A 25,932-nucleotide genomic window follows, 5' to 3' on the forward strand; every position below is an offset into this window, starting at 1 on the left:
TGCTTGGGAACCTTGCATAAGTGTTGATTTCAATTTATGATTTCAGATTATTTTGTAAAATAATAAATATACCAATTTGTGACATTTTTTGTTCCAACCATTTTGTATGTGTTTCAGGTTTTTAACATTTTTGACAAAATAATTGTAGCAAGATATACATTGCTAGGGAACCTTGCATAAGTGTTGATTTCAGTTTACAATTTCAGATTATTTTTGTAAAATTATAAAATTACCAATTTGCTGTACAATAAAACTGCAGAATAGTGAAGTGAAATGTAAATTCATCTTTATATTTTACAGGATGAAGTCATAAAGCTTTAAAGTTGATTACATGCAGCATGCATGGCTGTATTAAAGTTGACTCTGTTCTTGCATCTGTGATATGTGTGTAGTGTGTGTAATTGTTTGTAAGGTATGTGTAATGTGTGAGTGTAATGTGTGTAATTGTTTGAAAGGTAAGTGTAATGTGTGAGTGTAATGTGTGTGTAATGTGTGTAATTGTAAGGCATGTGTAATGTGTGAGTAATGTATCTGTAATGTGTGTAATTGTTTGTAAGGTATATGTAATGTGTGAGTATAATGTGTGTGTAATGTGTGTAATTGTTTGTTAGGTATGTGTAATGTGTGAGTGTAATGTGTGTGCACTGTGTATAATTGTTTGTAAGGCATGTGTAATGTGTGAGTAATGTATCTGTAATGTGTGTAATTGTTTGTAAGGTATATGTAATGTGTAAGTGTAATGTGTGTGTAATGTGTGTAATTGTTTGTAAGGTATGTGTAATGTGTGGTGTGAGTGTAATGTGTGTGTAAATGATTTTCAAGCTTCTTTATGAATCCAGTAAAATATAATGTTCAATCCTTATTACAGATAATTATTAAAATAAAAATTAATCTTAAGAAATATATAGCAGAACAATGTTTTAAATATTCTTTACAAATATTGTCAAATAATGCCATAAGGGTGCATTAATGCATAACTAGTTCCTTGCTAGTGCTAGGAGCTGATAACATAATGCTTTCTGTGTCACATGATGTGATTTTTTACCAATGAAAATGCTTGTTGTAGAGACTTGGTAAAATTGTTTAATTATATTCAGATGACTTGAATATTATACCTTTGCTTTATGTGAGGTCATGATTTGTTATTACTTGTGCGTAATATGACAAATATCTTAACCATTTATCTACATAGAGGACAATTAAGCATGAGGTGTGTGTATAATGTATTGAGCTCATAATAATTATTGTAGTAGGTGTCTGTATTCTTATGTATGGTGTCTGTCTTCTGTTGAATGATATTTGTATGCAAATGCATGGTGTTTAAAAACCAAACTTGGAAAGAATATTCTTCAAATAACATCACCAGAAAAGAAAATGAAGATGAAAAGAGCCGATGTTATTGTAATGCTTGTTCTTGCAGAGCTGTTCTATCTTTTTGAGAATCACATGATTGATATATACCCTATATTTTAACTTAGCTCAGGATCAGCATCAGAAAATATTACATTCTTTGAAATGTGGTCAATTGAGATTTTGCTAAATGTTTTCAAAATCTGTTTGAAAACTGTTCATTCTGAATTATATTGATAAAATTCTGCAAAATCAACATTTTGAATAGGAGTTTGAAACAAATTACTTTAGTAACAGAATTGTACACTGAGATTTAGAATGTAGTTTTGCAGTACAGCATGAAACCATTCAAATAGACAATAATTAGGTCAGTAATGACACTGGAGATGAAGAGAAAATAAAGATGCCAAAAATTCTAAAGGACTAATGTCCATGAGTGGTGGGGTGGTGGAGGTTGTGGCTAAAATTGTTTAAGGAATTTAAAGTTCTGGAATTGAAGGAATAGAATCACCATTTCTTATTATTGGACCTTATTTGTATCAATATGACAATTATAGGTTCTTAGGAGGATGCAGTAGCATTGGTACTTGTAACCAATATACTCGATATTCTGGATGGACTGCCTAGATTCCACAAAAACTGATGCTAGCAATCTTGATAAGCATGCACATTAATGGCATTCTGTAACAGTTAGATTTGATAACAGTAAATAGAAAATCATAGAACCTGAAGATTTTAATAAGCATGCACATTGATGGCATCTATGCATTCTGTAACAGTTAGATTTGATAACAGTAAATAGAAAATCATAGAACCTGAAGATTTTAATAAGCATGCACATTGATGGCATCTGTGCATTCTGTAACAGATTTGATAAAGGTAAATAGAAAATCATAGAACCAGAAAAATTTAATGAGCATGCACATTGATGGCATCTGTGCATTCTGTAACAGTTAGATTTGATAACAGTAAATAGAAAATCATAGAACCTGAAGATTTTTCTTGGAAACCACAGCAGCTTGGTTAGGTTCCTAATTAGTGACCAGAAGGGTGCAGGACCTGGTTCTGATTGTATCCAAATCAGCATGGTGTTTCTATGGACCAGGCGCTTTACTCCAATGGTCTTGATAAAATATAACCTTATTGTGTTGATTTGCCATCAAGCACTGTCAACCATTCAAAAGTTTTTTCTTAACTTTTGTGCCACTACTAACATCGTAAATTTCAGTAATATAGGCTCAGTTTTCCTAAAAAAATATCTCTGATGTTAGGGTTTTGACCCTTAGAAATATACTTAGTAAGTATTAAAAATTTAGGACAAAGTTTTACCATGTTTCAGGTCCGCTCTGTTAATCTGTACAAGGAAGGAGAAACGACACCAGGGAACTTTGTTCTGGAAAACTGTACCATTCGTGAGTGTTGGGAATTGTGCCGCAGCAAAAGCAAATTTGAGGAGAGATCAGTAACAGTGCAGAAATTTAACAAGTAAATATTTGTTTTACCTGTATCACCATGTTGAGACAGACCACATATGCTCACTTATAAATTATGTCCAACTGCAAAAAACCCTCATCTGCCATCACGTAATGTGTCAGCAAATCATGGTTTGTGTCAATTGTTGTACTGATGGCACATACCTGCATAGGCCCAGATCTGCCAATCCATTATGTCATGACAGATCTGTGTTTGTGCCATTGCGGATGGATATGACTTTTGTACTTTTCTGGTAGTGATTGTAGACTTACAGTAACTGTGGTTCTGTTGTGGTGGACACTTGTATTAGTTTCATACTTCTTTTAAACAGGACTGAAAATGATAAACCTTGTAGAGTGACTTCATTTTTTTTCATCAGCCTCTCTTATTGGCTTTTGGGCATAAATTGATAATGCCCAGTATACTGTCAATATAAAAAATATTTCGTGACAATTTAATGAAATTTTTATGCTTAAACTTGGTGAGTAATCATGTTCATGATAGTGGGACATTTGAGAATTACCATAGTCATTGAAACAGTTCTCTTTGCCAGTCAGAGTTTTCTAAAATTTATGGATTCGTGCAGAAATCAATCATAGATGACATACATGTGATTTATAGCAGATGATTTGGGATCCTCCATAGGGCACTGGTTAACATGCTGGACTGACAACCAGAATGGTTCATGTTCATGCCCCGCTCAGGCCAGGCTAGATCAGCTGACTCAATACATGGCACTTTATTTGAATGGTCATGGCATGATGTGACCTTTTTCAGTCATTATACCATGAAATCAGACAAAAAGAAAAACACTCTTGAGGATTTCTTTGTTTTCCTTCCCAGCATCTGAGTTATGTCTCTTTCTCATGTATTTTTGCTGCTTCATTTAATGCAGGGCTACATGTCACTTTCTTGATAGAAATCATTCAAACGTTTAACCAATATTTTTCATGTAGTTTGAAAATACATGATATAAATATAGTAGCTTGTTCAACCAATGCCAAGACAAATGTTTGAATGCCCATATGTTTTGTCCACAAATATCTTCTGATATTTCCTGGTTAGAATTAGCTATTTAAAGTTATGAAGAATTAGCAAATTTCTTGTTAAATTTGTATAGAGATCATCGCTGGAAGAAAAGAGGAATAACGATTACACCTGTGAAATTGGCTGCAGGACTAGGTCCTAATTTTATGTACCAGGTAAGCCATACTGATTGCACATATAAGTTAAATGTAAGAGAAAATATAAAAAGTCATTTGATGTGAATTTCACTTTTGTATATTTAACAGGAACACATTAATTATCTCTTTAAAATTTAGGTTTCAGGCTTATTTTGTTGAAAATCATTGGATTTTCCTCAGTCTGTGTTCACCTATATAAATTATGACAGATGAATGGATATAACTTAATTGAGTTTAAACAGGATTTCAAATGATATTGTTTTCATTCTGAGCAGCAAAGAGGGTGAACAGACCTTTTCCTAGAACGCTATATTTGAAAAATAATAATAATAATAATGAGGACTTTGTATAGCGCATAATCTTTAGAAGCTCTAAGCGCTTTACAACATTAGACAACACCTGTAAGACAAAAAAACATATAATGATATGATTACAGAAACAAACATCATGAAATTAGAAAACATTAAAAAACATGCTGAGAATATTTAAGGTAGGAAACATTATTAGGTCTTTAAGTTTGTTCTTGCAGTCAAAATAAGTGAGTTTTGAGAGCCCTCTTGAATGTGATCACTGTGTCTTTGTGTCTAAGTTCCGTGGGCAATTCATTCCACATTGCTGGGCCCTGGTATGCAAAAGAACGCTGTCCATATGACTTTGTTTTCATAGTGGGAATAATGAGTATACGATTGTCAGAAGAGGAGCATAAGTATCTTGCTGGTGTGTACACATGGGTGAGGTCGGATAGATATGTTGGACTAGAGTCCGACAGTGAAATGTAACACAGAGAACAAATTTTGTGTTTGATTCTGGATCGAATGGATAGCCAGTGTAGGGTACAGAGCAGTGGGGAGGTGTGCTCTGATCGTGGTACTCTAAGTATGATATCCGAGCAGCTGTGTTTTGAACTTTTTGAAGTTTCTGGAGCAGATATTGAGATGAACCAGACAGAATTGAGTTACAGTAGTCAGTCTTGAAAGTACTAATGAACACACAAGTGTTTTAGTGGCATCAACTGAAAGATATTTGTGAATTGAGCTGATACGTCTCAGCTCAAGATATGCATCCTTGCATATGTTCACGACATGTTGGTGCAATGTGAGAGTACTGTCCAGAGTAACACCTAGGTTTCATACTGATTGTGTGAATTTAATGTTGGTGCTGCTGATATTTATTGTTTGAGGTAAAGGATGTGAATGAGAAAGTCTTTGTGTTGTAATCAGAATGGCCTCAGTTTTATCATCATTCATCTGCAGCTTGTTACATGTCATCCATGATTTCACATCAGAAATGCACCTCTCTACACTTTGGATGGTAGCATCAACTTCATTTGGGTGGCTAGATTTGTATATTTGGGTGTAATCAGCTTACAATTGGTGAGACACTGGATGATGATCTATGACACTTGAGAGCGACTGAGTGTACAGAATGAAGAGAACAGGTCCAAGAACAGACCCCTGTGGAACACCACAACATAGATCAACTGGGCTGGAGTGTATTCCATTTGCAGATACAATTTGTGTCCTGTTGACCAAGTAGGACTTGAACCACAGTAAAGCTGTATCATGAATGCCAAATACATGCTGGAGACGGTGAAGTAATATATCATGGTTTATTGTGTCAAATGTTGCAGACAAATCAAGGAGGGTGAGGACTGTAATCTTTACGCTATCCAACGCAGAGAGAATGTCATCATCTACTTTTAGAAGAGTAGTTTCAGTACTGTGGCAAGGGCGATATGCAGATTGTACGTTGCTAAAAAGACTGTTTGAATTTAGATGAGATACAAGCTGGGATAAAACAACCTTTTCTAAGATTTTTTATATGAATGGGAGATTAGAAACTAGGCAGTAGTTCTTTAAATCGTTATGGTCGAGTGTTGGTTTCTTCAGCAGAGGCTGTACAATGGCAGTTTTGAAAAATGATGGGAATTCCCCGGATGAGAGAGAGGTATTAATAACATCAGTTAGTGAAGGCAGTACTGGATCTAAGCACTCAAGCATAAAGCTTCCTACGAAAATGAAAAATATAAGGTAAATTATACCAAACCAAAGCCTCTAACTGACTGAGAGTTTATCTAATTGGGTTAGTTTATAAGTTACTGTTTTTTTGTTGTTGGTGTTTTTTTTAAGTACGCACGTTTACCCGCATGATGTCTCATCGAGGTCACACCTTCTCTGCTGTTGTAATTAAATCATTATTATATCAATAATGGCACCAGCTATGGAGTCTTATACTGCTAGATTAGCGCGAGAAAGATTAGAATTAATAAAGAAATTTCTTCCCGTCTGTGATTCTGTCAAATGAAAACTACAAGATCAAGAATCTCAAGTTGAATTTGTGGAAAGTGCAGAGCAGTTATTTAGACCAATTGTTGAACCAACCAAAAAGATCACTGAGGCTACAACATCATCACAGCAGGTCATCGGAGCATTACCAAAACAAATTAAAGAAGCTATGGAGTCTGCCGACAAAACACATGCTGAAATTCAAGATGTTAAAAATATTGTCGAGGATCTATCTAAACCAGAATTAAAAACTAGATACTTTACTCAGGAAGGCTATATAGAAGTTATGAATGATCCTGTTAAGGTGGGATATCAACTATGGCGTCAGTTTCTAAAGCCAGAGTTTTATAACACTCCAGAACACGAGTGGGTTGTTAGGGTATTTCATGAGTACAATGATATTCCACAAATCAGCAAAAAATATTAAAAAAGAATAAGATAATTTTATTGATGCAGTTTATGAAATGAAAAAAAGTGTTGGAACGCCACTTGTACCACTAGGAAAGCAGCGATTATGACTAAGGAGACAACCATCACCTGACCCCATTGTAACCAGAAGTGGTATTTCTACTCAAGGAAGTGGCCTTATTGCTTGTCCTCACAATGTTCTTTCTGATGTTGAACGGTTAGAAATTCTGAGTAGAGGAAAACATGCTGGAAATAATTCTCCAGAAATTATTAATGAAATCTGTGATATTTGTCGAAGATTATTTACAGTCGGTATCATGGATATCAATGTTTATCGGTCTCTCATTGATGAAATCGCAGATGATTATCACAGTGATTAAATAAATAATAAATAAAATGATCGTACATAATGCTCAGTGTGGACCGGTCATGGTCAGAGTAGTAAATTCACAATTGCCAACATACAAAGCGATTTACGGAGATGTACTCAGTGATGTTGTTATGGCTTTATTCAGAAGGATAGCCTCAAAAGCAATACTGATTGCAAAACAACTAGGAATGAAATCTATTAATTTTGTTTGTGAAAATATTACTAGTGCAGTTGGTAATGTTGCCGGTGAAGCATTCTCGGCAATCAAGGACAGACTAGCACGATTAACATAGCTGCCAACCCTCATGATTTTGGCGTGAATTTCATGACTTTTTCACCCCACATGCAAAACATTCATGAATTCTCCAATTCTCAATTATTTTAAATCTTCAATAAAATAACCGATTTCCTGTTAAGTGCTAGTCATGATAGTGGCAGTTGCCAAAATGGTCCGGTACTGCTGGTGCTGGTCGCAATATTAGTAGAACTACAGCCGATTGGTGCAGTTGGCCTGGTAGCAAGCATTTTAGCCTAATTTAATATATATGTATTATAATTTAATTGGTTAAATGTAGTTTAAGTAATACACAATGCATCCTTCTCTGGCTCCTTGCTGGGCCCCTCTTTGTCTACTATGGTTCTCTGCCCAGACTTGATGTCATTGCAGCCAATATATCTTAATAAGCTAGTAACTAAATTTCGAAGTGGCCGAGTGGTCTAAAGTGCTCTCTGTTACAGATCACTGCCATCTCACTTCTGTCTGGGTGGGTTCAAGTCTCAGATTCATCCTATGTGGGGATGTGAGAAAGCTTGCCAGTAGCTTCTCGTGGGTCGGCGGTTCTTTCCGGGATTTTCCCGGGTTTTTCCTCCACCATTTATACTGGCCGCCATGCATAGTGTATCGTGTGCTGAAAAATGTCATTAAACCCCACAACAACAACAACAACCATCTCACCTCTGTCTGCGTGGGTTCAAGTCTCGGATTCAGCCTATGTGGGTGTGAGAAAGCTTGCCAGTAGCTTCTTGTGGGTCAGTGGTTCTTTCCGAGGTTTTCCCGAGTTCTTCCTCCACCATTAATACTGGCCGCCATGTATAGCCTATCGTGTGCTGAAAAATGGCGTTAAACCCTACAGCAACAACAACTACTAAATTTAGCAACGTTGTCATGTTGAACCAATCAGATGAGTTGAAGCATGTGATCAAACATTGTCAGTTAGGCGTCATTCATATAACTGATACACCTGTAGAGATGCATTCCTTTCAGTGCAGATGCTGCATTTAAGTTTTAACATTATTTGCAGAAAGAACCACCCGCCTCCCCTCCTTCCACCATGTTGTTCATTTGGGACATTTCTTGCATAGCATACCATTCCAGCTCTGTTCTAGGGGTCCTTTATCAAATCGGCTAATGTTATTGCCATTGCCAGATTTTATGCATTTACAGCTTTGCTTTTGACCCCCAATTTGTGTCAGTACTTAAATGTACTCAACTATTATGCCCGTATACTTCCAATTCAAGTGCCATTGCTAAGTTTCATGCATTCACATCTTTTGACTACCAATTTCTGTCAGTACTTAAATATACTCAACTATTATGCCCATTTACTTCATACCTGCTTCCTATGCTGCATGTATGGAGTATCGGCTGGTGTTTGTTATCATAGCAATCCTCAGGATTGGATTTATCAAGTTTCGGTTATCAGTGTCCCTATATACCTCGTATCAGGTGATATAGGTAAAGTAATGCTGACAAAACTTTCGTTGTGGATGCCAGTAATGACTCCAAGCCTTAGTGATGGAAAAATATCAGATTGTGAGTTCACGGAGATGATTAAAATTTATGAAGAAGCAATGACTGTGATTGATTTAGAAAATCAGGATTTAAATAAGAATGTCAGCTCCACTGACATCGTCAGGTGAGTTACTTCAACAAACTAACGAACACAACTTCATCAAAAACTACGATGATATCAGTGAGCTCAACTAATCCAGAATTTAATGTTAATTTTCCAACTGTAAATCCAGCAAATTGGCCGAATATCAGATCAAAATCATTTGGTGGATTACAACAAAAATAATTCACTTGTATTTGCAAACAAAAATAAAGATGATGGAACACCAGACTAGAATGTTGTCAGAATTCCAATGGGGAGTTATCAGATCAAACAAATCAACGATGAATTCCAGTGCAGAATAAAATCTATAACTGGAAAAGAACCCAAAATAGCTATAAAAGTTTACAAACCAACTTTATCAGTTGCAATTAAAATATATTCTCCAGTTTACATTGTAGATATTAACCAGTTAGATCTGTTTTAGGTTGGCCTGAAATAGCACCAGAGTATCATGGACCACTAGAACCAAAGTTAGATTAATTTCTAACAAATGAGAACAACAATATCTCAACAATATCTCAACAATATCTCAACAATATCTCAACAATATCTCAACAATATCACAACAATATCTCAACAATATCTCAACAATATCTCCAAAATATCTAAATATTTTCCCGTAGAATGGAACTGATGGTGTATATAATATTTATGCTTTTAATGATGAGTTAAGATACATGGACGTTTATAAAATGTATTCCGATCCCATTAATTCCGAGATCAATCAATCAATCAACAAAATACGAAATCTGTTTTTGTCATTATCACAATACTATAATGATATAAAACAACAGCTCATTGAGTCAATACAACATCTAAATCGAGTAGAATCAGATTATGATTATGTTAATAAAACTTTTACTGAAGAAGTATATAAACATATTATTTCTTTTCCCCGCCCTAAAAAACCATTTATCAATAATAAAATAACAGAAGAAGAGTATAATAGACGAGGTGATTTTACATTTGTAGTACCAAAATTTAATAAAGAGGAACTAAAATGAATTATTGATGAAAACTTTAAAATTGTTAAGTCATGGAGAAAAATTGCCCCACCAGCATCTTTTATCAGACATAACAATGATCCTTATGGTGGTGGCAGACATATTTTACCAGGAATTGTAAATGTCACATCAACAATTACAGTCATTCTTGTATGTGATGCAATTGATGGCAGCTATCAAACAGATCTTGAAAAGTCAAGCTCAACAAGGAGATATTTTATATACTTTTACACCTTAAGTACCTACTGGATATTTGATTGTACAAGAACCGATTAATCCTGTTTATCTACGATGTCATAATAATTTATTATCAAGAATACATTTCAAACTCACTGACCAATCTGGACACTTAATTGACTTACATTGAGAATTTTTAAATATTGATCTATTCGTAAAATCCTTATTAGATATTTTTTTAGAGTGTGTCAGAATTAATTATTTAGTTAAGAGGTATCATAATTTACCAACATGTGAGAGTTTTCATACATAACAAAGAGGAGGTACTTTAAAACGCCATCAGAAGAATAATGACACAGCCCCCAGTCAATAGAGAACAATTTAGTGTTAATATACTTATTGATGAACACAGGAACGAAGATTTTTTTTGTTGATGCCGGAACAATTAAATGAACTGCAGCAAGAACATATTATTATGATCAGATTATGAATTATATACATTCCTGCATTAAAATTGATCAGCTTAAAAAAATATTGTCTAATTCTGAATAAAAAATCTGATTTCATTAAATTGATGGGGTAAATGGTACTAAAATAGTGAAAATCTCATCAAAAACAGATTTTTATATTAAAAAAACATTGCATAATAATCCTTTCAAATCTACATTGCGTTATCAACCAGTTAATACGTGATGGCAGATATCAACGTTGATATACCAGGATTGTCAGAAAAACAAAATCTTGTATTAAATGATATTGTCTTAGTTCCTGTCAGTATTGTTGAGAGCACATTAACTGTGGACAAAACTCCATGGACGCTAGGATACGCAATGATGATTCATTCATCACAATGATTAACTGTTTCTGATTCAAAAGTTTGGATTGTTGATGATCATATCGAATTGTCAAACTTAGTTTATCTCGCTGTGTCTCGAGTCAGAAGAATATCTCAGCTACGTAGACTTGTCATAGACTTTGCAGAAAATAATAATCAAACTACTGGTAATGGCAATGATATAGTAAGAAATATATAATTGGTTATAAACAATGTGACAAAAATATAAACACGACTTTGATCTCGATGCTGAATTTATAATGATATGTAAACAAGAGCAAAATAATCATTGTGCGAGCTGTAACACATTAATGTTATTGTAGACAGAATTAATAGTAAGTTTGTTCGTACATGAGAAAATGTGATGCTGACCTGTCTTGAATGTAATCAATGTCGAGGTGATTGTTTACGATAGTGAATATTGCATTTATGTAACGTAAACAAGAAACAATTTTTGCAAATATTGGGATTGTACTATTGTTTTGAGGAATGTAAAGTAAATTGGTAATATCTACTCTACTCAGAATTTTTTAATTCCCATCTACCACTATTCTTCAGGGAATTGCCATGGTGAGCATTTACCTAGATGGATCAGTCCTTGTGTGTCATGGAGGGATCGAAATGGGTCAAGGAATAAACACTAAGTTAGCACAGGTATTAATGCTGTCAGAAAACATGCTTGTTTATGAGTTTCCACAAATGTATGAATGCTGCATTTATAAATGAATAATAGGAATATTGATTAAATAATATGTGTTTGTGATATATATATACAGAGTGATACCTGGATTCAAGAAACTTGGTGATGGGATTCATCTTGGTGAGTAATAGATATTACTCACAAAAGTAGGTCACACTGACCCATTTTCCACACTTTATTGTCTTGGGTTCAGTTTTATGTTTTATATTTTTTCTCCTGCATTGTTCATGCTAAAATGATTAAACAGGATTATTGTATACAACTCTTTTAGTACCACACTTTTTGATTAAAGCCAGTCAGTGTCACTGTGGTCCATATTTTACATTTGACTGGTTTAGGGTAAGTTTATATGTTTTGCTTTCTACCATTTTTTTTAAAATCCAGTATACATATTATCATACATGGAATCATGAAATTTTGTGAGGGGGGAATTCATCTTGATAAGTACTACACTCACATAACAAAAGTAGGTCAATTTGACCCAGATTTTCATGAGTCACTAATTTTCATCATTTTTTTTTAACTGTTCATGCTACAGTCATTAAACAAGATGATTTTATGCATTATTTATTAATAGTAATTCACCTATACAAGAAATGGAATGTGACTGTGACCTACATTTCATATGCTTATGACCATGTATATGTTTTACATGCTATATACTGTCCTATCTAGAATCATGAAACTTGGTTGAGGATGCATCTTGATGATCATTCAAGATGTTGGTTGTTATGTTCATTATTCACCGACTTGAGTAAAATTTGGATTTAATGTTCATTTCTCAAGCATTGTTCACACTTGAATTATGTATTGATGATATAATGTGCCTCTCTATTAGTACCACACAGATACAAAAAAGAAGTTTGTTGTGACCTGTATTATTCTTTTGCTTGCTTCCATTAAGTTTTTACATCAGTTTATTACAACTTGAACTTTGGGCATGCTGTAAACTTGGTAAGAGATGCATCTTGATAAGTACTACACTTTTATTGCAAAAAGAGGTAACTGTGACCTATATCTGTTTAAAATTTGTGTTTAAAGTCCATTTGTAAGGTGCAGTTTTTCTTCAAAGTCCACAACTCTTGTTGCCTAATTGGTTATTGCATCTGCCTTGGATGTGGGAGGTCACAGGTTCGAACCCTAGTCAGGTCATATAAAAGACTTATAAAATGGGACTTGCACTGTCTCACTTTTCAGTCAGCATTAAGAAGTTAGTGTTAGGACTGGTCAGCCTGGTGTCAGGATAATGTGACAGTGTGAAACATGATGCTACATATCTGAGGCATGATGCCTCAGTGCCAGACATCACTAAAAAATGTAAATCACACATATACACATTCTTCGAAGTCTTGAAACTTGATAATTCAATGCATCTCTGTTAGTACTATGCCCTTACAACTTAAGAAGGTCATTGTAACCTACATTGTATGTTTTAACATAGATTTGACCTTGCTGTATACAACCTGATCTACAGGGAAGCCCATTCAGTGCAGCTGGAAGTTTGATTACATAATTATATTCAGTAAATATTCCATATTAATGACTATACATTATATACTATGATAGGCTACTTTCAGCAGGTTTACGGTGTATTGTAGTCATTGAGTATGGGAACTCTCAGCAGGTTTACAGTGTATTGTAGTCATTGAGTATGGGAACTCTCAGCAGGTTTAAAGTGTATTGTAGTCATTGAATATGGGAAATCTCAGCAGATTGACAGTGTATTTTAGTCATTGAGTATGGGAACTCTCAGCTGATTGACAGTGTATTGTAGTCATTGAGTATGGGAACTGTCAGCAGGTTTACTGTGTATTGTAGTCATTGAGTATGGGAACTTTCAGCTGATTGACAGTGTATTGTAGTCATTGAGTATGGGAACTGTCAGCAGGTTTACTGTGTATTGTAGTCATTGAGTATGAGAACTCTCAGCAGATTTACAGTGTATTGTACAGTCAGTATCAGAATCAGATGAGTGGACTGCGTGCATTTCAGGTAAGATCTCAGTTGTAGAGGTTAATCAAGTTAATTACTGATGCATGAATTGTGCTTCTAATAATTGTCATACTGACTGTAACTCCAGTATTACTCAGTATCTGATTTTCATCCTGTCAAGTCTGGCTTTTGACTTGTGGACAGTGATAGGTTCAGAAGCAGATTTCAAGAATAATGATTTCAAAGAATAAAGCTAAACACAATGAATTCCTGATTGTTGTCAATATATTATTGATATAATAGTACTTCTACATAGAAAGGAATGTTCAGTGTTAGAGCTGGGTGGCATGAAAGGTTTTGGTACAGCAGTATACCATGGTGTTTCTGAACATTCCATGATTTGTTACACAGCATACTGCAATTATACTAGGTACCAGCAATTTAGTGTTCTAGGGCAGTGCCCTACTGACACTTTGTTGAAAGAGAATTGTCTGTCAGTAGCTGGAAAAAATATTGTGCTCTGATAAATATGTAAAAATAACACCCTGTTATGCCCATTATAGTGTTTAAAATAAAATTAATAATCTTGTGATAAAATAAAATATCTCGCTCAAAAGAAACTTACATCCCCCCACCACAACCAAACATGCAATGGTCAGTACCTTATAGCTAATGAATGTGTGCTGTGTTAAACGTTATCCAAGTTGACATCTAAAACTGCAACTAAAATGGGGTTAGGTTTACACTATAGCTGACATTATGTACAAGACATTGTGCTGATATTAGATCACTTATTGATCAAAATAGGAAGTCTTGATATTGTAGCCTACAATTTATTTTGCTACGTTATTGATATATCAGTCACGGAAACTTTGGGTGGGATGCCATCACCCAGGCAAGACATTTATTAGAAAGGGTCAGTAAACATAAAACACAGTGACTCAACAAACAAGAAAATATTTAGAGATTACATACAATTTAGATAGAAAACAGTTGCTGTCCTGAAAATGTTTGGATGATTCACAGTCTTTCAAAAGGAGTCTGTGTGCATAACACATGAACATATCCTAGTAAGTAACAAAATAATGTGGATTTGGCCCTGATATTGTTTACAGCAGCCCATTTTGGATGACACTTTATCAGGCACATGTCAAACCTGATTAAATGATCATAAGAAATATAATTATATTTGCAGTATTCAAAATTAATTTGTAACTAAATACAACTGCTTGGTAAAAAAAAGTTTAAGTTTATGCAAAATATGCTAATTTATGCTAATTTGCCTGGCCAGCTGCACTTGCATATGGCCCTAAGGTACCTTTATATACTAACTTATAGGTCAAGTCCAGTTACAAACAACATAGACCCTGATGTCTAGCACTGGGGCATCATGCCTCAGACATTTAGCATTATGTCTCACCAGATTACATTATCCTGACACGATGCCAACCAGGCCCAACACTAACCTCTTAATGCTGAGCACCAAGCGAGTCAGCTGTTAGTACCATAATAATAAGTCTTTGGTATGACTTGGCTGGGGTTAAAACCTGTGAAATCCCTATGTGAAGTGGACACTCGAACCACGAGACCACTGGAGCAGTCAATTATTTTTTAAAATTCTTTTCTTAAAGTATGAATGATTTTCATATCAAATATGGCATTGCTAGGAGAAAGCTTAAGTTGATGAGAATTGGTTGTACAGTACATTCCACAACCTTTTTATTGAGTAAATTTTCCTCTGTGCTAAATTATCAGTATTGGGCTGTTGTGCCAATAAACCCTGTATTAATAAATGTAAGAGAAATATTTATTGTATTATTTATAATAGCCAGTTTCCTTTGATCCAGATTGCCTCAAGAGCACTAGAAATACCACTGAAAAGGATCATAATCACAGAAGCTGATTCCAACGTCTGTCCTAATGTTGCGCACACTGGTGGAAGTAGTGGCACTGATGTCTTCGGAACAGCTGTTTTGGTAATTTGATATATTTTGTTAGTAAATGCTTTGCCTGATGAACGCAAGTTTGAGAGTCTATTTATCACAAAGATGCAAAGATTTTTAACTTTGTATTACCTGGTATATCACATGGTATAACCTGTTGTTATGACATTACATTTTGATGCAGCTGTGTGATATTGCTTCATGTTTTATCCCACTGTTTAACATTTTGATTTTGATGCAGCAACGTGACATTATTTCATGTTATATCCTACTGATAACATTTTAATGCAGCTATGTGGCATTTTTGGTGTTATATCTCACTATAACATTCTAATGACATTCAGTGCTGCCACTGTAGAACATTTTGATGCTGCTTTATAACATTACTTAATGTTCTGTCCCACTGTATAACATTCTGATTACAGTTTGAAGCTGCTGTATAACATTATGATATACATCCTTGTATAACATTCTGATGCTGCTATGTGACATTGTTATATCTCATTACATAACATTCTGAGGACATATTTATGATATGTGACATTACTTGTCACTTAGAAATGCCAGTATACAACTTTGTATTGCATTGTTTTATGACCTGACAGTATACCACACTGTATATTTTTTATGACCTGAGAGTATACCACACTGTATATTTTTTATGACCTGACAGTATACCACACTGTATATATTTTATGACCTGACAGTATACCACACTGTATATTTTTTATGACCTGACAGTATACCACACTGTATACATTTTATGACCTGACAGTATACCACACCGCTCCGATGGCCTAGTGGTAAGAGCGTCTGCCTCGGATGCGGGAAGTTGTGGGTTTGATACCCAGCCGAGTCATACCAAAAACATACCAAAATGATACTAACAGCTGCCTTGTTTGGTGCTCAGCATTAAGAGGTTAGTGTTAGGACTGGTCAGCCTGGTGTCAGGATCATGTGACTGGGTGGGACATCATGCTACATGTCTGCGGCATGATGCTCCAATGCTAGACATTACTATAAACTGCCACACTGCAGACATCGTAGCGATATGACTGAAAAATTGCTAAAGCTACATTAAAAATCCAAATCACACACACACACACACACAGTATACCACACTGTATATTTTTTATGACCTGACATTTTAATGCTAGCAAAATTGAATCTTATTTTGTGTATTTTCTTATGTGCATTCAATTATAAAATATATAATTTGCATAATTATATATAATTTTACATCATTACATTCGAATGAATTAACATATGTCAATGTTCTTCTCTGTAATCAGACATATTTTTATATTGAAGTCATTCTTCATGTATAAATCTATATATCTACCTTGAATGATACAGATACTTCAGCCTAAGAGGAAATGCTATATGCAACGAAAGAGAAGCATTGTAGATGTTAAGGATTATACACAAGTATTCATATTGAATTAGATTTATAAAATTGGCCGAATAAATTTTATCTTTTGGAAGCCTTTTATTGAACATGAGCACAAATGTAAGATTTTCTCAGTCACTTGACAAAACACATGAATTTTTAAGAAGAAATCTGTTGATGGTTGTGTTGGTTTAGTCAAAAATTCAGTCTGGTGTTGCTAAGGTTACATGCTGTCCTGTGATGTCATCAAGATCTGATGCATTTGCCTTGTATGACTAAGTAATATTTCAAATGTTAATTAATCCGAACTTTAAGTGATATCATTAAGGGGGCGCTCACTAGTTATTATGTACTTTTGAGAGGGTGATGTATGTAAGGTGAAGTTGTTTGCATTTGAAACTTGCACAGTGGAGAGAATGTTGGCATACTTCTATGCTACTTTGATGTAATGTGGCTGACATTTCTTGGATATTGTACTTTTGGAAATTGTACATGATCTAAGCACACTGCTAACTAAAATGACTGCCCCCTTGTTTTAAAAGAATCACCCTGAATTAGTCTAAAGTACATTATCTTTAGCACCTATTAAAATAGGGAAAATGAATTTGCCCAACAAGACAATACCGGCTTCTGAAAGTGCAATGGATGAAGTACTATTTATATAAAATGTAAAAACAAGTTATCAGCTCTTTTTTTTACAATTTACCTTCTAAGTCCAGGAAGTGAAAATGACCAAGTGGTGCCAACACCATTTTGAAAGATGCACATCTGGAGTAAGGCCAAGCTGTATACTCTATAACCCATTTTACACCCATCAGTCATACATCAAAATAAAGGGAAATAAAAGTTCTTTGAACAGTACCTAAGATATACAAGGTCATTTTTAATTAGCCAGTATAGAGAGATCACCCAAGAAAATTCTTTCTCTTTAAAATTTTAACCCTATGCAAATTACAAACTGTAGAGTGCCACTTTAATACAAATATGAAAATGTATGCAATTATTTTTCTCTATTTCATATCATTGTGTATGATGTTCTGAACAAAATTGTACATTGCTTATTTTGCTCTTGCTTACATAATATAATAGTGTGTCATGGGCATGTGCGGGGCTGCATGTCTTGGGCTGGGACGCATCAGCTCAGTTCGCAAATGTCTTTCAGTTGGTGCCACTGGAGCACTTGTGTGTTCATTTGTGCTTTCGGGACTGGACTGTTGTAGCTCGGTTCTGTCTGGTTCATCTCGGTGTCTGCTTCAGGGACTTAAAGGGGTTCAAGGCACAGCTGCTTGGATCATACTTAGAGTACCACGATCAGAGTACACCTCCTCGCTGCTCTGTACCCTACACTGGCTATCCATTCGATCCAGAATCAAACACAAAATTTGTTCTCTGTGCTACGTTTCACTGTCGGACTCTGGTCCAACATACCTATCCGATCTCACCCAAGTGTACACACCAGCAAGATACTTACGCTCCTCTTCTGACAATCGTATACTTATTATTCCCACTATGAAAACAAAGTCATATGGACAGCGTTCTTTTGCATACCAGGACCCAGCAACGTGGAATGAATTGCCCACTGAACTTAGACACAAAGACACAGTGATCACATTCAAGAGGGCTCTCAAAACTCACTTATTTCGACTGCAAGAACAAACTTAAAGACCTAATAATGTTTCCAACCTGAAATATTCTCAGCATGTATTTTATTTTTTAATGTTTTTCTAATTTCATGGTGATTGTTTTTGAAATAATATTATTATATGCTTTTTATCTTATAGGTGTTGTCTAATGTTGTAAAGCGCTTAGAGCTTCTAAAGATTAGGCGCTATACAAAGTCCTCATTATTATTATTAATATTATAATGTACCTTGAGGCAGTATTGTGTGAGTAGTGACCTTAATATTGGGCAGATTAGAAGTCTTAGAATATAGGCATGAAGTCAACTTAAATTTAAAACTGTTACATTAAGTAAAAGAAATATATAGTGAAAATATTTCTCTTCATTTATTTGCAATGAAATTAAAAAATAAATGATGGCCAAGCAAATTCACTTTCTTTGATATTAAACAATAAGCAAATATTTTAAATTTTGACCTTTATGAACCACATCTGTTCCATCCCTTTTAAAACTGTTAAATTTCTTGCTGACATCTCAGGAATAATTCTGGCAAGTTTCTTGTTCTTTTTCTTCAGCATAACATTGGTTGCTATGTTGACAAAATATAATGTGCATTTTTAAAACAGCTAACTTTTCATCATAAGGGGAGTGGGACTGGGCTTGTGTGAGACTCTGACAATAATATATATTGTTCTTTGGGGGGGAAATATAGGATAATTATTCAAAAGGACTGTTTTGATGCTTGCAACTTAAATTTTTCAGCCATACAATGAAACTTAAATCATAAGTAATAATACCTATGTGCTCATTAAGGGGGCGCTTACCAGTGATTATGTACTTTTGAGAGAGATGTGCATGTAAGGTGAAGTTGTTTGCATTTGAAACATGCACATTGAAAAGAATGTTGGCATACCTCTATGCTACTTTGATGTAATGTGGCTGTCATTTCTTTGGATATTGTACTAATGGAAATTGTACATGATCTAAGCACACTGTAAACTCAAATGACTGCCCCCTTGTTCTAAAAGAATCACCCTGAATTAGTCTAAAATACATTATCTTTAGCACCTATTAAATTAGGGAAAATGAATTTGCCTAACTAGATAATACTGGATTCTGAAAGTGCAATGGATGAATTAATTACTACATATATAAAATGTAAAAAAAATATATTGTCTCCTTTTTTTTACAATTTACTTCTGAAGTCCAGGAAGTGAAAATGACCAAGTGGAGCCGGCAGTTTTTTTTTGAAAGATGCACATCTGGAATAAGGCCAAGCTGTATACTCTATAACCCATATTACACCCATCAATCATACACCAAAATAAAGGGAATTAAAGGTTCTTTGAAAAATGCCTAAGATATGCAAGTTCTTTATTAATTAGCCAGTATAAACAGTGAGGACACACTGGGAAATGCTTTTTCTTTAAAAATCTAACCCTATGCAAAATACTAAACTGTAGGACGCCATCATATTGATGACTTGTTATTCGTTGTTGTTGTTCTCGGGTTTAACACCATTTTTCAGCACAAGATAGGCTATACATGGCGGCCAGTATAACTGGTGGAGGAAGAACCCTGGAAAATCCAGGGAAGAACCACCGACCAACGAGAAGCTATTTATGTTATTCGTAACATATAAATAAATTTTTTGGCCAGCTAGATAATGATGAGAACTTCAGTGAGTTTAGTTGTCAGTGTTCTGCATCATCGTTGAGCACTGTCATAGTCCCAGATTATTGGACTCACCCGCTCTTGTTTCTGCTCATTAACTCCATTAATTATAATTAGGCTTTGTATAATGCTTGATAATAATGAGAACATGGCTTAATTCAATTGTCAGTCTTCTGCTCCATTGTTTACCAGAGTCATGTCCACTGATTGTTAGATCCACCGACTTTTTTGTTGCACAATAATACCATTGATTATTTACTTGATTTCCAACAAATTGGGCATGCTGTGTGGTATTGATCACACCGGGCTGAGTATAGTTGTCAGTATAGTGCATCTTTGTTTAGCAGAGTTATAGCCCCTGATTGTCAGACCAACCAGCTGTTATTTCTGCACAGTAGCTTCCTTAATTATTCTCGAATTTCAACCAGATGTGTTGTGCTGATTGAATTTCATGAAACCTTGGCTGAATTAAATTGCCAGCATCATTCAGTGATGTTATAAGCCTTGATTTCATTTCTGCATAGTGACTCCCATAATATTTTTGGATTTAAACCAAATTTTATAGGCACTTTGAAAAGGTAAATTTTAATTAGGTAAGTAAAAGTAGAGAAGCACTTGCCAGAATTGCTTTTTGTTTAATAATTCGTTTTGTTTATATAATGGAGGGTATTTGTCAATAATTGCTATGAAATGCTTGAGGAGCATAAACAAGGTTTTTCAAATTTAGTGATACAAAAGTTTTCTTCTTGGCATGAGCAGAAGTAGTAACTAACAAGTTCGTTGGTTTCGCTGCCCAGCCTTATACGTAAGGGGAGATCACTCTGTCCAACCACCATACAACTTTTAGCTCCCTTTATCTAAAAGTGGTTTCTGGGAGTGCTGGCTTTGCATGGTAGTAGAATTTCACCTATGGTATTATGATTGGGTAAGTATTCTTGAAGAAACATATTTTACAGGGAAAGTTTTGTTTTTGAATTTAGTGGTTATGACAGTTTTTAATTTATTATCTTAACATAAAAATAATTTGATGATAAGCAAAAAGCTAATGAGCTGATCATGAAACCTTACATATTTTGTGTATGTTGAACATTTTCAAATTTAATTTGCTTGAAGATTATAATTTACACCATTCAGAACACTCTTATATGAAAAAAATAATTTAAAATTTGTTTATGAATCAAACTTTTTGTTGTAGGATGCTTGCAATACACTAATGAGGAGACTAGAGCCATATAAACAGAATGCACCATCTTCAAAGTGGGAAGACAGGGTTAGTAATCTTTGTCAAAATATAAGTATATTTTATATGGAGAGAAGGTAGGTACCATATTTAACATAATATTTTATATGGAGAGAAGGTAGGTACTATATTTAACATAATATGCTGTACATTTTTGGATTAAATTTCATGAAAGCTCACTGATAATATCATAAACAGTATCTCCCTATCATGTATATACCAGCTTGAAGTTTTAGCTCCCATCATTTTTCTAGTGAGCTTTCTTTATTTGATGTGCATTCTCTCTCTCTCTCTCTCTCTCTCTCTCTCTCTTAATAATGTTATTAATGCTTCAAGACCAGGAATAGAGCTGTTAATCCTTACCAGGTGTAGTGTATGTGTATACAATAAAGTTCACTATCTTTGTAATTAATATTGCCACTAGAGAGCTCTGGATCAGATTGGATGATTTCTTTTCTTTGATGCTGAACATGATTTATGTTGTGGTCAGGATGGTTAAAGTGTTAAGACATTGGAGTCTCGTTATTACACATATCATCGAGGTGTTCTTTTATTCTCACTTGGAAATCAAGTGGTTGGTTGTAACAGATGCTAGACTTGTTGGCATTTTAAAACCAGATCATCCATTTTCAATTTTTGTTGTTGTTAGCATCATTTCTTATTGCTGTGGCTGTGAAAGAACTTGTTAGAAGCTCTGATGCACTTTTGTAGAAACTCACTTGGCCCTTGATAGAACTGGGATCAATATGATAAGTATCCCATTGATGATTGCCTTCAAATCTGACAAAATTCAAATGAAAGAAAGTACTGCCTCTCAGAAGTGGAGGCATGCCTTCCTGTATCCTGGGGTGGGCTAGTCATCTACGGTCCCTGACTGGTTTTGTTATCTTTGTAACTCATCAAAGGGAATAATTCCATCTGGATATATAAAAAAATTGTTGCTTTTTTCTTTTCAGTGCAAAGTATACATACCACTTGCTTTCAATGTTGTTTTGGTTGGATCATATCTGAGATGTTTTCTGTGTTTTTGCCCATCAGAGAACTGTTGCTCATTTAAGAAATAATGACAATTTACCCAATAATCTTTATTTCAGCCAAAACAGCCTGTATGGTTTGGAAAATGAGATGACTATTTTTTTTCATTTTGTAAGAAATAGAACTGGTGTGATTCAGGTGTGATCCCCTCCTTCTGAACAGCCAATTTTACAGTGATACATTTGACACTGATTCAAGCCATGTTGATGTGTACATACTTTTCTGATATAATAATAATTCAGTGGCATGGAATACTTGCCAAAATCATAATTTTTATTTCCAGTTTTCTGTGCAATCAGTACACTTAATAGCACCATACTAGACATTATCTCTTAACGTCTGATGCAGGAGCTTTTAATTTACATGGTTAGATCAGATGTGGAGGCTTTTGGCATGCTGTGTAATACTATCTGATCTAGAAACATGCTGTGTAATACTATCTGATCTAGAAACCTGCTGTGTAATACTATCTGATCTAGAAACATGCTGTGTAATACTATCTGATCTAGAAACATACTGTGTAGTACTATCTGATCTAGAAACCTGCTGTGTAATACTCTCTTATCTAGAAACATGCTGTGTAAATACTATCTGATCTAGAAACATGCTGTGTAATACTATCTGATCTAGAAACATACTGTGTAAATATTATCTGATCTAGAAACATGTTGTGTAATACTATCTGATCTAGAAACATGCTGTGTAAATACTATCTGATCTAGAAACATGCTGTGTAGTACTGTCTGATCTAGAAACATGCTGTGTAATACTATCTGATCTAAAAACATGCTGTGTAATACTATCTGATCTAGAAACATGCTGTGTAGTACTATCTGATCTAGAAACATGCTGTGTAATACTATCTTATCTAGAAACATACTGTGTAGTACTATCTGATATAGAAACATGCAGTGTAGTACTATCTGATCTAGAAACATGCTGTGTAGTACTATCTGATCTAGAAACATGCTGTGTAGTACTATCTGATCTCGAAACATGCTGCATAGTACTATCTGATCTAGAAACCTGCTGTGTAATACTATCTGATCTAGAAACATGCTGTGTAGTACTATCTGATCTAGAAACATGCTGTGTAGTACTATCTGATCTAGAAACATGCTGTGTAATACTATCTGATCTCGAAACATGCTGTATAGTACTATCTGATCTAGAAACATGCTGTGTAATACTATCTGATCTAGAAACATGCTGTGTAGTACTATCTGATCTAGAAACATGCTGTGTAGTACTATCTGATCTAGAAACATGCAGTGTAATACTATCTTATCTAGAAACATGTTGTGTAATACTATCTTATCTCGAAACATGCTGTGTAGTACTATCTGATCTAGAAACATGCTGTGTAATACTATCTGATCTCGAAACATGCTGTGTAGTACTATCTGATGTAGAAACATGCTGTGTAGTACTATCTGATCTAGAAACATGCTGTGTAATACTATCTGATCTCGAAACTTGCTGTGTAGTACTATCTGATCTAGAAACATGCTGTGTAGTACTATCTGATCTAGAAACATGCTGTGTAGTACTATCTGATCTAGAAACATGCTGTGTAGTACTATCTGATCTAGGGGCCCCGAGTGGCCGCGTGGTCTAAAGCGCTCTCCATTACGGATCACTGCCATCTCACCTCTGTCTGCATGGGTTTGAGTCTAGGATTCGGCTAAGGTGGGTATGTGAGAAAGCTTGCCAGTAGCTTCTCGTGGGTCGGTGGTTCTTCCTGGGGTTTTCCCGGGTTCTTCCTCCACCATTAATACTGGCCGTCATGCATAGCCTATCGTGTGCTGAAAAATGGCATTAAACCTCACAACAACAACAACAAGAACAACTATCTGATCTAGAAATATGAAACTTTGTAAGAAGATGAATATTGATGAGCACTACTCCTTCTTTGCAGAAGTGGGTCATACTGACTTGGGTTAAATTTTGTTTGCAGCATTCATTTCTGAGGCACTGTTCATTGTAGAATTATGAAATGTTCTGTGGTATTCATCTGTTACAACCACACCCTTACAACAAAAGAAGCTTATTGTGACCTATATTTCATCTTTTTTGTCTTTTGCTGTTGACATGATTTCTTGAAATGTAATGGGCATAATATCCTTTGTAGAACCATAAAACTTGGTGAGTTAATGTATTTGATAAGTTCTACATCTTTCTTACAAAAAGTAGTCTCTGTGACCTATATTTGGTGCTTCTGTGACTTTGTCAAAATTGTGTTATTTGACCACTCCAGTAGCTTAAGTGGTTAGAGCATCCACCTTGGATGCAGGAGGTCACGGGTTCAAGCCATGGCTGAGTCATACTTGTAGAAATGGTACTAACAGCTGCCTCTCTTGGCACTCGGCATTGAGAGATTAGTGTTAGGACTGGTTGACCTGGTGTCAGGATAATGTGACTGGGTGGAACCTAATTCTACATGTCTGTGGCATGATGCCCAAGTGCTAGACATCCCTATAAACTGCCAGACTGCAGACTTCGTAATAATATAACTGAATTGTTTTAAAAGCCACATTATCACAAACACCCAAAATTGTGTCAAAAGTTCATTTATTAGCTGATGTTTATGTTCCAATCATGAAACTTAGATGCATAAAAGAAGTTCACTTAACAAAATGGACACTTTCTAATGTTTAATAAATGTTTTGAATATTGTCATGACTGTTCTCAAAAATTCTGTAAAAAAATTGTCATGACTGTTTTCAAGAATTGTAAACTTTTCTCTTACTATAATATGTTTGAATTCAGTACTGAATTAATGTATTCAGTTTATCATGGTTTATGCTACACTTTGGATTTAAACGACACTTAATTACATTGTTGATTTACTGATATTTCCCATTTTCTTCTCATAGATTTTGAACAGACAGCAAAATGTAAGAATAGGTGGCAGAAAAAATACTTTTGCAGACAAAGTATTGCAGTTTTCATATGAATAGCTGGCATATAAACTACAATAAAAAATACTCACTTCTGTTGGCTCTGAGAGTGTAATGAACTCTTTGTCTATTTCAGGTCAGTGCTGCATATTTTGATAGGGTGCAGTTATCAGCAACAGGATTCAGCAGGTATTTTTTATTCATTATACTGCTTTTAGTGCATATTCATTATACTGCTTTTAGTGCATATTCATTATACTGCTTTTAGTGCAGTGGCCTTAAACCCTGTAACAACAATAACAACTTACACTCCATGCTGTACTGTTAAATAATCATTTTCAACATGGTTTACTTACACTCCATTCTGTACTGTTAAATAATCATTTTAAACACAGTTTACTCACACTTAATGCTGTACTGTTAAATAATCATTTTCAACACAGTTTACTTACACTTCATGCTGTACTATTAAATAATCATTTTCAACATGGTTTACTTACACTCCATTCTGTACTA

The 25,932-nt window shown here is 34.8% G+C and overlaps 1 protein-coding gene across 1 annotated transcript in view; it reads left to right on the forward strand.

Annotated features, from left to right (window-relative positions):
• LOC149791589 (xanthine dehydrogenase/oxidase-like) overlaps positions 1 to 25,932 on the forward strand; it is a 123,789-nt gene that overhangs the window by 78,845 nt on the left and 19,012 nt on the right. Inside the window, exons 24-29 of the mRNA XM_089970142.1 lie at positions 2,690 to 2,835; positions 3,944 to 4,025; positions 11,540 to 11,635; positions 15,461 to 15,589; positions 21,437 to 21,511; positions 25,553 to 25,605. Coding sequence (XP_089826268.1) covers positions 2,690 to 2,835; positions 3,944 to 4,025; positions 11,540 to 11,635; positions 15,461 to 15,589; positions 21,437 to 21,511; positions 25,553 to 25,605 — 581 coding nt within the window. The remainder of the gene's footprint in view (positions 1 to 2,689; positions 2,836 to 3,943; positions 4,026 to 11,539; positions 11,636 to 15,460; positions 15,590 to 21,436; positions 21,512 to 25,552; positions 25,606 to 25,932) is intronic.

Source organism: Sinohyriopsis cumingii, chromosome 9 (assembly GCF_028554795.1).
Source record: "Sinohyriopsis cumingii isolate HCF-2022 chromosome 9, ASM2855479v2, whole genome shotgun sequence".
Taxonomy (NCBI): Eukaryota; Metazoa; Mollusca; class Bivalvia; order Unionida; family Unionidae; genus Sinohyriopsis; species Sinohyriopsis cumingii.